The following is a 13,284-nucleotide window of genomic DNA, read 5'->3' on the forward strand; positions in this document are numbered from 1 at the left end:
TTTTACATAGTATTTTGGAAATTTAACTGTTATGTTATGTTTGTGGGTTTAGTTTTGTCTGTTTCTAAGAAAGTACCAAAAGAAAAAAAAGATCAAAATAACTATATTTTGAGAATTCACAATAAATCAAACTTAATTCCTTGTCCTGTGGCTCAGCAGACTGTGTAGCTGACTAGGCTTTTTAGAAGTGATTGGTTGTCTCTGAACCTGAGTGGATCTACACACACATGTATGTATATATATATAGTAGAGACATATATATATATGTTCATAGTATTAGTCACAATAGCACAAAACTGTAAACAATCTTAATTGTCCATTAACTGGTGAGTGGATAAACCAAATGTGGTATATACATACAATTGATTACTATTAATTAGTAAAAAAAGGAACAAAATGCATGTTGTAACACAGATGAACCTCAAAAACATTATACTGAGTGATAAAAGCCACATACAAAAAAAAATATATATATATATTTATATTTCTCTTTTTGGAGATAGCTTAAATATGGGGGAAATGCCTATCAGAATTGTGAAAATATAGTACTATGAAGATGAGTTTCTTAGGTTGAAAAAAAGTTTTATTTTCTTGTTTACTTATTCTCATGTGTAGCTGCATTTCCTATGTTATTCTCATGTGTGGCTGCATTTCCTGTCTACAGCATTGTGGAAAGTACTGATTCTCAGTTCTTATGAAAAATTTTATTAACAACATAATAATAGCTCCATTATTTGACAGTCCGGCCTATACATCTGGGTTCTTCAGGCTTCTAACCTCCATCCACATTCTTCTCTTCTTGTTCAGACATTAAGAGAAGAATGTATTTCCTGAAATATTTCACAAGTGGACACAATTCTTTTATTTTGTTTGTCTTTTATTCTGCTGATGGGGTCTTTTCTTTTTCCAGACTATTGAGGTGGTACTTGATCTCACAGTAAATCCTAAGGTGCCTGCTATCTGTGTGTCAGGATTTCTCAGACTGTTGCCTGCTGCTGTTATCCCCAAGGCAATGTATACCTTAGTAATTTGCTACTGTGGTCTCTGAAGTTGCATGCCACTCTCTCCTGGGCATCTTCTATATTTTAGATTAGTACAATGGAATACTGTTCAGCAACAAAAAGGAACAATATATCCATGGTGCTATGTAGGTGAACTTTAAAACATTATTTTGTGAAGGCAATTTTATAATTTTCCCTAATATTAGAAGAGTTTCCTTCACATGTAAAAGAGTTTTTTAACCAGTTTCTCAGTTTTGCTGGATACCCCACCACCAATATTTCTAACTAAAAGAATTTGTTAGTATTGGTATTATGGTTCCAAGATCCTGAACATTTGCACAAGAGAAAGTTAAAGAAGATGTGGTGTGACCATATTCATATGTTGTCCTTTCTTGCCTCTAGTAAAGGATGCAAAGTGTTCTTGTGGTATTTGGTTTGTGGAAGCAATAAATTACTGTGTCACATGCTCTCTCTTGAACCATTATAAATATTCCCTGGTAAAAGAAAGTTGTGTTTATTTATGGCTGAGTATGAGCTTACTATGCAGAAAGTCTGAGTCATGGGCTAACTGACTAGTGAATGTATCAAAAAGTGGAATGTGGGAATGTAAAAAGAGGGTGTACCACTTTGGAAAACAGTTTGGCAATTTCATAAAAAGTTAAGCATCAACTTACCATATGACCTAGCAATCCCACTTGTAGGTATCTACCCATTAGAAATGAAAACATATTTTCAAAAATACTTGCCTATGAATGTTCATAGTATTAGTCACAATAGCACAAAACTGTAAACAGTCTTAAGTGTCCATTAACTGGTGAGTGGATAAACCGAATGTGGTATATACATACAATTGATTACTATTAATTAGTAAAAAAAAGGAACAAAATGCATGTTGTAACACAGATGAACCTCAAAAACATTATACTGAGTGATAAAAGCCACATACAAAATACTACATATTGTATAATTTATTTGAAATGTCTAGAAAAGGCAAATTTATGTAGAGACAGAAAGCAGATGAGTGGTTGCCTGGGTTTGTTAGTGGGAGCAGTGATTGAATGCAAATGGGCTCAAGGGAATTTAGGGGGAATGAAAATGTTCTAAAACTAGATTGTGGTGATGTTTCATAGCTATATAAATTTACCAAAACCTTTGAATTTTATATATATATATAAATACTTAGACTGGGTGAATTTTATGGTATGTGAATTATAGCTCAACAAAAGAAAGGGGGAGAGTAAAAATGAATTCTGACAGCTCAAGTAATAAGAGAAACAGTGTTTGACATGTGTAGTCATTTGAGAAATGACGAAAGGGATTTAGAGATATAATCTTTCGGGTAAAAGGAAAAGGATTTTTGACTTGAACTGATAAATGAAGAAAGGGAACTCTTTCACTTTTGCCTTGAAATCTTCAGGAAATGTCAAAGATAATATCAAGTATCTATTTAAATGTTTGCATTTATCTACACTTTTGTACACTGTGTCTGGTGATGTAAGTTGGTGGTGTGCACTAACCCTTTTTGGGTTTATCAAGGAACTTAATGTTTATATCTTTTAATTCCACATAAAAATATATATTAAGGAAATAATTAGAAATGCAAACAAGAATTTGTATTAGGAAATGTTTACTATAGCATCATATAGGGTAATCAAAAAATAAAAAATAACCTAGATGTTGTCAAAGTAGGGGGAATGGTTAAATTATAATTGTTTTTGCTTGGTCTCTCTTGGTTTCAAGGAGTAGAAGTTCTTTCTAACTGGATTAAGTAAAACTGGGCTTTGTTGAAAAGGATACAAGGCACTCTAGTAACCCCAAACAGCAAGATCACTGAGGCCTTTTGGGAGTGGACAGCCAGAGATACCTTCCCATTTTGCCCTTTCAGGGGGCCAGGCTAGTCACTACTTCCTCCTCTGTAGACGTACTTTGTTCTCAGCTTCTCCTTCAGCCAGTTTTCCCTGTACATGGCCCAATGCTGCATGCCACCTTGAACTTACTCAGTTTTTGTTACAATCTCCATATTTCCAGAACAGGAATCTGAAAGAGCTGATCTTTTGAGCCTTAAGTGGGTCGGTGAACAAACCATGGTTTGGTCTTTGTCTTCATCCCCTTTCAGGGGTGTGTATTTAGGTTTAGATAGATAGTGAAGATGAAATGGCATTGGGTAATGGCATTGATTTAATACATCTCATGGGCTTATATGAGATATGGCAAATATTGGCTATTAATTATCAATTTTAAAATGTTTCTAAGGTCTTTGGTGATAGCAGCCTCTTCTCTTGAATAGTGCTCATTTGTGGTAGATTCATGCATATTTCTAAGGCCTGTGGTGATGGTAGCCTCTTCTAAGAATAGTGCGCATTTGTGGTAGATTCATGCATATTTTCTTATATTTCCTTACTAAAACCTGCAGCCTGGTGTTACCCTTTCTTATTAAAACCTCTTTTATTGTCAATTGAAAACCCATTGGTTGCCATACTGGGCACTGTGGACCAATCTCCACCTCCTGAATGTCCTCTCTTTCTGATGTGGCCATGGTGATGTCACTTTCTCCTGACCTGCCCTCTGCCCACCCAAGTCAACCTTAGTGGATCTTCTTCCTTCGCTCATGTTCTTCCATTGCTGTTGCTGTGTGCTTCACACTTCACTTCTTTTCTCTTTATATATATCCTGTACAGTGTTTTGCACCTCTGTGGTCTTATATTTCCAAATCTCTGTCTTTGTCCTAGACCCCTTCTGCTGAGATGCAGACTCTCATAACTTCTGGCTTATCAAATATTACCACTCAGAGGCATCACTAACTCTTCTTTTCTTTTGAACACTCAGAGTTCTTTGTACCTCAGTTTATTCTGTCTATAATTATGTACTGTGCCTTATTCAATTTGTATTCCTAGTAGCACCTAGCAGAATTCCTTGCACAGATTTACTTAGTATTTGCCCACATGGATATTTTAATTTTTAAAAATGGGGTGTTATCCTTTGTATATGGTTTTATTTTGTTCCCCGACTATCCTGAAAAATACCCACAAACTTTTTTTTATAAATCTAAGAATAATTTCTAACGTGGTTTTGTGGTCACAGGAAATAAAACCCTTAATATTAATGGACATACATGTTAATAGCATTTCTAATAAATTTGGGCCTCTATATTTGGGCCTATCTGTTTTCTCTGAGAATAAGGACGGACATACAGCCTAGTGAGTTTTGGACCCTAATTCTATTATATGTGAATTTAATTTCTATACTAAATATACTATTCCAAAAGAAAGAAATGCTTATTGAAAAATGCAACCAATTCAGAAATATGCTTTGTAGACAGTAAAAGTTTCCATTATTTTGTGTAGACTAAATTGGATTATAGAGGTAGTGGTTTTTTGGCTGGGCACCATGGCTCATGCGGGTAATCTCAGCACTTTGGGAGGCTGAGCCAGGAGGATTACTTGAGGTCAGGAGTTTGAGACCAGCCTGACCAACATAGTGGAAACCCTTCTCTACTAAAAATACAAAAATTAGCTGAAGTGTGGTGGTAGGTGCCTATAATGCTAGCTACTCTGGAGGCTGAGGAAGGATAATTGCTTGAACCCTGGAAGTGGAGGGTGCAGTGAGCCGAGATTGTGCCACTGCACCCCAGCCTAGGCAACAGAGCAACAGAGCAAGACACCATCTACAAAAAAAAAAGAGAAAGAAAGAAAGGAAGAAAGAATTAAAGAAAGGAAGGAAGAAAGAAAAGAAAAAGAAATAGTAGTTCTTTGTATGTACAAAATAAATTTGCTCATTGCGTTAGAGTGTGGTTATTAATTGAAGGCTAAGTGTTTAGTCACTGTATGGAGCAGGTAATAATGAAATCATAGCTCGGCAAATTCTTTTGAAGTTATACTGTAACCTTGGTATGTGTATTGAAAACGTGGCCATTTTACCCCATTCCTATGAATGAAAACTATTTGGTGAATCAGAGGATAGTCTGAATTGGGATATCAGAACCAGTGTAAGTAAAAGCAGCTCTAGTTTAGTTTTTTCTTTTTTTCCTTTTAAGGCATAGCATTTACCAGAAGTATAGCTTTGGGAACGCTGTAGCATCTTAAAGGCCTTTAAAGGGTTGACAGCTATTGGCAAATTGACTAATACAGAGAACTAAACTTTGGTTGATGTATTCAGTGTCTAAATGAAAAATGGGAAGATAAATAAAAGAGCTAAGAATGAAAGAAATGTGATTTCATGTGCTTCTCCTTTTTAGCTCTTATCATAGATTGAACAGATTTGATATTTTTGGTAAGTACACTCAGGCAGAGTAGCAGAGGCTTGGTTGTCATTTAGCCTTTATGGCCTTAGTGGAATTAATGAGAACTGCAAATGGTCATCAAGTCTTGGTGCTTCATGGAGAGGTAACACTTCTACAGTGACTGTGTTAGCTTAGTGGTTATGGTATTACTGCAGGGACATGGTCACTTAGGAAGAGAGCCTTTCAGACTTGGCTCAGTCTTACAGCAGACTTCATGTGGAGGGCTTCTGCTAACCTGCATCTCTTACAGAGCAGTACTAGTCAGTATGCTGTAGTATTAATCAGTAGGACAAGTTCAGTGAAGTAAAGGAGAATTGAATTCTTGAAGTTCACATTTAGGCAAAAATTTGACATTTTAGGAGGTGAGTATAAGACACGATTTTTTACAGAAAACACTAATGATAAAAACAGAGCTGTCAGGTGCCTTTGTGCTTGACTCCATTGTCATCTTTCCTTAAGAAACTTAGCTCAGGGCTGGGTGAAGTGGCTCACGTCTGTAATCCCAGCATTTTGGGAGGCTAAGGCCGGAGGATCAGTTGAGCTCAAGAGTTCAAGACCAGCCTGGGCAACATAGCTAGACCTCATCTCTACTAAAAAATTAAAAAACAAAAAACAAAAAAAGCAAGCTTAAAATGGCGGTGTGTACCTGTGGTCCCAGCTGCTTGAGAAGCTGAGGCAGGATAGCTGGAGCCCAGGAGATCGAGGCTGCACTTAGCTAATGATTGTGCCATTGCATTCTAACCTGGGTAACAGAATGAGACCCTGTCTCAAAAAAAAAAAAAAAAAAAGAAAGAAAAAAGAAACTTTAAGTTTAGATTTCTTTTTAGAGCAGCTTTCAGCCTGTTATAGACAATACAGAAATGAGGGGATAAAGTTTTATTTAGATGCTCTGATAGCTTAGCCAGTGACAATGACTTATCCAAATATAGAATGCTAAAATGTTGTTTTCTTTTTGGAAGCAAAGCCCATGAAAAATTGGTTTTGAAGTAGTGTTAAAAACCTGGTGATTAAATGACAAGAAGAGCGTGAGAAGAGATTTTTCCAAAATCCGGTGTGTGTTTGGACAGAAACAAAGGAAAAATACTCATTGTTAAATTGGTTAATAGAGGACTTGTAGGCTTTGTTTGCTGTAGACAAAACATCTTTATCTTAAACTGGAATCTTTCTAACTTCTGTTGCATGCATTGCAGCATTTCCTTTTTTACATGTGCTCTCATTTATTTTCATGGCAAATGCATTTTTTAACAGAGTCTCTGGGATAATTATTGCCATTAATTAGTTTTGATACTTCTCTTTTAATGATATTTTCATTTATTCCCTTTTGCTAGCTGGATTGCCTTTTGCAATTCTTACTTCAAGGCATACCCCCTTTCAACGAGGAGTATTCTGTAATGATGAGTCCATCAAGTATCCTTACAAAGAAGACACCATACCTTATGCGTTATTAGGTGGAATAATCATTCCATTCAGTATTATCGTTGTAAGTTAAATCCACTTTTCCAAGTTTTTGACTTTTGGGCACTTGGCTTAATTTTCTGTTACTCTGTTAATGCTTAAATGTATAACCCTCCAAAAACAATGTATGCTTTTTAAACTTTTAATTGATGGTTTATTTGATTAAGATAATCTCAGCTATTATAAGTGGAGTCAAAAAAATAACAATGTATAATTAGAAGAGCTAGGCATAGTGATGTGCCTGTAGTCCCAGCTACTCAAGAGGCTGAGTCTTGAGGATCACCTGAGTCTAGAAGTTGGAGACTATAGTATACGATGATCACATCTGTGAATAGCCACCCTACTCCAGCCCAGACAACACTGCAATATCCCATCTTAAAAACAAAAAACAAATGAACCTTACTGCATATGTATAGATCTTATGCGAATATTTTCTATGCCTGTGATTGTTAAAGCTCTTATTTGCTATTATTTTAAAAATTGTGTGATTGATAGTAGAATGTTATAGCAATATGTTTCTAGCATATTTTATACATAGGATATCATTTTATAATTTATTGTATCTGTGTGTATGTACCTACTGTTTTGACTTTCCCTGTGTACTGAGTTCTAGAAAAGAAAAATTGCTAACTGATGTTAAAACTTTATTTTAATGCATGCTTACTTTAAATAATTTCTAGATAATATACACAGGAGAGAAAAGCTGTAGTTCTATATATGATTGGTAGTGAATGTGAAATAATTTTTACTGGTACTGAAAGCAAGACTGAGTCTTAAACTAAAATAATACCTTGTTTTTCAGTATTTCATGTGGAACTGCTTAAAGAATGTGTCTAAGAATAAGACTATTGACTCAACTAGATGATTTTTATAATCTCGACTCAAATTCTGTGACTTAACAGTTTGTGCTCTGTAACTTGTAATTTTATGGGTCCAGCATGCTTCTATTGCGTGGCTCTGCTGACCATAACTGTAACTTTAGAAACAAGATTTATGTCAGTTAAAAGTGGAAGGCTGGGCACAGTGGCTCATGCCTGTAATCCCAGCACTTTGGGAGGCTGAGGTGGGTGGATAACCTGAGGTCAGGAGTTAGAGACGAGCCTGGCCAACATGGTGAAACCCGTCTCTACTAAAAATACAAAAACTAGCTGATTACAGATGTGGTGGTGCACACCTATAATCCCAGCTACTTGGGAGGCTGAGGCAGGAGAATCACTTGAACCCAGGAGGCAGAGGTTGCAGTGAGTTGAGATCGCGCCATTGCACTCCAGCCTGGGTAACAAGAGCGAAACTCTGTCTCAAAAAAAAAAAAAAAAGAAGAGAAAAGAAAAAAAGCAGAAAATATGCTGTATGTATGTGGTGGCTCACGCCGGTAATCCCAGCATTTTGGGAGGCCAAGTCGGGAGAAACACTTGAGCTCAGAAGTATGAGACCAACTGGGCAGCTTAGCAAGACCCTTGCCTATACCAAAAAAAAAAAACAAAACCTTGCAGGTAGGCAGGAACCTGTAGTTCCAGCTACTCAGAAGGCTGAAATGAGAGGATCCCCTCAACTTGGGCAACAGAGTGAGACCCTCTCTCAAAAAAAAAAAAAAAAATCATGTATACACACAGAGTTGTGTGTGTGTCCTTTAAAAAAAATATATAGTTGTATCCAGGAGATAGGCCAAACATGACAGCATATATATCATTTTATTTTTGGAGTTTATTTTGAAAAGAGAAAAACTTCTTAATTTAGAAATGTCCTAATCAAGAAGGATCATAACACCTTATTAGCAATGAAAGTTAACTTGTAATTTGTGGTGCATAATAAATAAAGGAAAACCTTTGCTATACAGATATTTGTTTTACAAGACTGTGAGCTCCTTGAAGGCAGAGATGATATCTTGTTCATCTTGGTGTCCTTACCACCTGGCATGGAACCCAGCATGTCCTAGGTGCCTGAATGAAACTGTGTTTGTATGAAGGAAACTATGGAGTAATTATAGAGTGATGTTGGTGACTCTCCTGAAGTATGGGGAAGTTTTAAGAAGTCAGGTATTCTTTTAATCTATACAAATCTTCACACTGAATTTTTACTGCTAAAAGAAAGACAATAAAGTCTATAATTTTTCCATTAAGAAGGGAAGAGGGTCCTGTTTTTTAAAAAAGTACATGTTTCTGAGTGATTGCTAAGCAATTAAATATAACATTTTTAGTAGGACATTTAGTTGCAATTATCAATTCAGACAAGATTCAAATATTCAAATATATAGTGCTAGAAATAGACTTGTCTTTCAATTCTGCCTTTTTATTTTTTGTCTTAGTAAAGAGGATGCCATGCAAGCAGAACTACAGGAATTTGCTCTAGCCTGGAGGGCTGCAGTAGAACAGGGCACTGATTGCTGGGCAGGCCTTGTGATGTGCACAGTATACACAATGCCTCATAAAATGCTTAGCAAAAACTCATGAATTATATTTCATTAACTTGGAATTCTTTACTATTTCTTTTCTTTTTGAGACAGAGTCTTGCTCTGTCACCAGGCTGGAGTGCAGTGGCGTAATCTTGGCTCACTGCAGCCTCCACCTCCTGGGTTCAAGCGATTCTTCCGCCTCAGCCTCCCGAGTAGCTGGGACCACAGGAGCATCCCACCACACCCGGCTACTTTTTTTTTTTTGTATTTTTAGTAGAGACGAGGTTTCATCATGTTGGCCAGTATGGTCTTGATCTCTTGACCTCGTGATCCGCCCGCCTTGGCCTCCCAAAGTGCTGGGATGACAGGCATGAGCCACCGCGCCCAGCCTTTTTTTTCTTTTTTTGAGACAGAGTCTCCTTGTGTTGCCCAGGCCTCGATCTCGGCTCACTGCAACCTTTGAGTCCTGGGTTCAAGCTATTCTCCTTCCTTAGCCTCCAAAGTAACTGGGACTACAGGTGATCGCCACCACACCTGGCTAATTTTTGTATTTTTAGTAGAGATGGGGTTTCACCATTTTGGCCAGGATGGTCTCTATCTCCTGACCTCGTGATTCGCCTTCCTCAGCCTCTCAAAGTGCTGGAATTACAGGCATGAGCCACTGTGGCCTGGCCTATTCTTTACTATTTCAACATAACCTGTGAGAAAGTTATCTTTGCATGGAATAAAATGGTAAGTCAATTAATAGATGAGTACAGACTGCTTTAAAAAGAACAGACTGTTTAAGGGTACTGTTTTCATCTCTACATTATCATTGAAAACAAACACTGCTAAGGGCAGTGGTTTTATGTATGTATGTAGGTATGTTTTGATTAATTGATTGACAGAGTCTGTCTCTGTCACCCAGGCATGAGTGCAGTGGTGTGATCACAGCTCACTGCAGCCTCAACCTCCTGGGCTTAAGTGATCCTCCCGCTTCAGCCACCTTAGGAGCTGGGACCACAGGCATGCACCACCACAGCTAATTAATTTTTTTTTGTTTTAAGAGATAGGATCTCTCTGTGTTGCACAGGCTTGTGTCTCAAATTCAACCCTCCTGCCTCAACCTCCCAAAGTGCTGGGATTATAGGTGTAAGCCACCATGCCGAGCCTTTTGTGCTAATTTAAAATAATTCCATTTTATTCATTAACTCAGCCTCTTTCAGGCAATGCACGGTTAGACTTGAATACATTTAACTTTATTTACTAGAAAGTAAATTATTTATTTTAAAAAATCACTATGATTAAGACTGCACGTGAGGGCTTTGACGTGACTTGCAAATGATTCATTAATAAATGAGTGACTGAGAGAGCCTGGCAAGTAGAGCACAAGGATTATTATAGTTTCTCAGAAGACATGGGAAATTTTCAATAAGGAGGAAATGGTCAATGAAGTCAAATACACTGAGTAGTTAAAGTAAGTGAGAGTTGATAAAAATGTGTTTGATCTGATGAGACAATTTTGACTTTTGAGAAAAAAATCAGTAGAATAAAGAAAATGGAGGTGGTTAGTGGTATTTAGGAGGGAATAGAAGAGGCGGAGATGTACCATTGGTTTTAGACTATTCTTTTGGGGAGGTGGGCCCTGAATGAAAGACACAAAATCATAGGGACAGTGTAGAAACATATAAAATTATCTTGGTTGATGGAGATTTAAAGAGGATGATAAGAGAATATTATGGGAGATAGTTTTAAAAACGTTGAATCACTCTGATTTAGATAATTATTAGCTTTGAACTTCATAAGTATTATTTTACTCCTCCAAACATTATTTTTAGTTCCTCAATAATTTATCATATCCTTAGAATCTTAAGTAAAAAACACATTATAATTCATCTCAGTTTTAGGATTAAGCCACATTTAGCTTAGGTGTAAGACTTCATGAAAGGTTAAGAATTGGCATAAATGGGCCGGGCGCGGTGGCTCACGCTTGTAATCCCAGCACTTTGGGAGGCTGAGGCGGGTGGATCATGAGGTCAAGAGATCGAGACCATCCTGGTCAACACGGTGAAACCCCGTCTCTACTAAAAATACAAAAAATTAGCTGGACACGGTGGCGTGTGCCTGTAACCCCAGCTACTCAGGAGGCTGAGGCAGGAGAATTGCCTGAACCCAGGAGGCAGAGGTTGGGTGAGCCGAGATTGCGCCATTGCACTCCAGCCTGGGTAACAAGAGCGAAACTCCGTCTCAAAAAAAAAAAAAAAGAATTGGCATAAACGGCTCAAACGTCAGAATAAGGTATTAAAATGAAACAAAAGAACATGGCTGTCTTGTATGGATCAAATGGGCAGATGCATCTCTGGATTTAATTCAGAAGAATTGATTTAGAATTTCTCTATTGTTTGCTTTTCTCAGGGATGTAAGTTGACCTAGCATTTGCTATCTTTAGAGACACCCCTGCCTTCCTAGTATTAATGGTTGAGTTTCAGCCTAGGCTACTTCTGAAGACCAGCTTTTAGTCTCTGCCCAGTATTCTGAATATTCCTAGCAAACTCATTTTTTGTCATCACGGGCATCAGCTAGGATTTTAGTGGCCACAAACTATGATGATTATGACTAGGAAGACTCACAAAATGTACTACCTGTTTCTGGAAAATAGTTGAGTGCCTAAGAACAACTGATACCTGAGACGTAGAAGTTTCAAATGCTAAAACTGTGGCTGATTAATATACTTGGTATGCTTTCAAGGATCAAAAATGAATTTTAAAATGAAATGTTAGAGAAGTTCTTTCTGGCTACTAATCTGTGAGGAATTACTGGGACCCCTTAATGGCCCGAGGAGGCAATGTATACTGAAATACAAGGCTTCTCTTGGCAGTCAGGGATAACCCTAAGCAAATTGTGAAGGAATGGCATTTCTAGAAGTACATACAGTTTTCTTCTCTGTGACCTGTTCTCAGAAAAGAATCTCATTAGTTTATTCACATTAAAGACTATAATTAGAATTGTATTTTTATGGGGCTTAACAAATTTAAACTAAGGGTGTTTACTGTTTACCCGAGGCAGCAGCTTTTATTAAAATTTACTGACCACCTACTTTGTTTAGGTCGCTCTGGTGATATGAGGTTTCTGTTCAACAATTAAGAAATCCTCTGCTGGGCGCAGTGGCTCTCGCCTGTAATCTCAGCACTTTGGGTGGCCGAAGTGGGTAGATCACGAGGTCAGGAGTTCAAGTCCAATCTGACCAATATGGTGAAACCCCGTCTCTACTAAAAATACAAAAACATGAGCCAGGCAGGGTGGCACACATCTATAGTCCCAGCTACTCGGGAGGCCAAGGCAGGAGAATCGCTTGAACCCGGGAGGCAAAGGTTGTGGTGAGCAGAGATCATGCCACTGTACTCCAGCCTGGATGACAGAGTGAGACTCTGTCTCAAAAAAAAAAAAAAAAAAAAAAAGGAGTGGGGGAGCGGGGAGGGGTTGGAAGTCCTCCTTACCTTGTGGAGTTCATAGTCTCATTGTCAAAGTTATAATATTCTAATTATGGAACTCTAGGAGCCATTGAGCCAGATAAGGAAAGAATTTTAGGTATCAGATTCTTGAAATTCCTTTCAGGAAGCAATCATTTATTTTACTTATGGTAAGACTTACCCTGAAGACAATTGATCCTCATTAAATGGAAATGTTTGAATGTTTTATAAAATTGTTTATGGAAATTTAAGGTGAAGCAGAGAAACTACTAATATATCTCAAGTCAAGCTTTGCTACTTATATTCTCTCCACCCAGATTAGCAAACCCACTGTTCAGACTGCTCTATGTTTAAGTGTTTGCTTTTATTTTTATTTATTTATTTTTGAGACCAAGTCTTGCTATGTCTCACCCAGGCTGGAGTGCAGTGGCGACATCTTGGCTCACTGCAACTTCCACCTCCCGGATTGAAGTGATTCTCCCGCCTCAGTTTCCCAAGTAGCTGGCAATTATAAGCACCTGCCCCACACCTGGCTAATTGTTTTGTATTTTTAGTAGAGACAGGGTTCCACCATATTGGCCAGGCTGGTCTCGAACTCCTGACTTGAGGTGATTCACCCGCCCCAGCCTCCCAAAGTTCTGGGATTACAGGTGTAAGCCACAGTGCCTGGTCTTAAATGTTTATTTTGGTTTCAGGTAGCTAGAGTCT

At 37.7% G+C, this 13,284-nt stretch overlaps 1 protein-coding gene across 7 annotated transcripts in view; it reads left to right on the forward strand.

The window, feature by feature from the left end:
• The window catches only part of PLPP1 (phospholipid phosphatase 1), a 99,173-nt gene that overhangs the window by 46,169 nt on the left and 39,720 nt on the right, over nt 1-13,284 (forward strand). For 3 of the 7 annotated variants that reach the window (XM_078365501.1, XM_002744965.7, XM_035291572.3), the window contains one exon: nt 6,609-6,760. The exons of the other annotated variants lie outside the window; for them this stretch is intronic. In XM_078365501.1, the coding sequence (XP_078221627.1) occupies nt 6,609-6,760 (152 nt within the window). The remainder of the gene's footprint in view (nt 1-6,608; nt 6,761-13,284) is intronic. 7 annotated transcript variants of the gene reach the window in all.

Source organism: Callithrix jacchus, chromosome 2, assembly GCF_049354715.1.
Source record: "Callithrix jacchus isolate 240 chromosome 2, calJac240_pri, whole genome shotgun sequence".
In the NCBI taxonomy this organism is placed as follows: domain Eukaryota; kingdom Metazoa; phylum Chordata; class Mammalia; order Primates; family Cebidae; genus Callithrix; species Callithrix jacchus.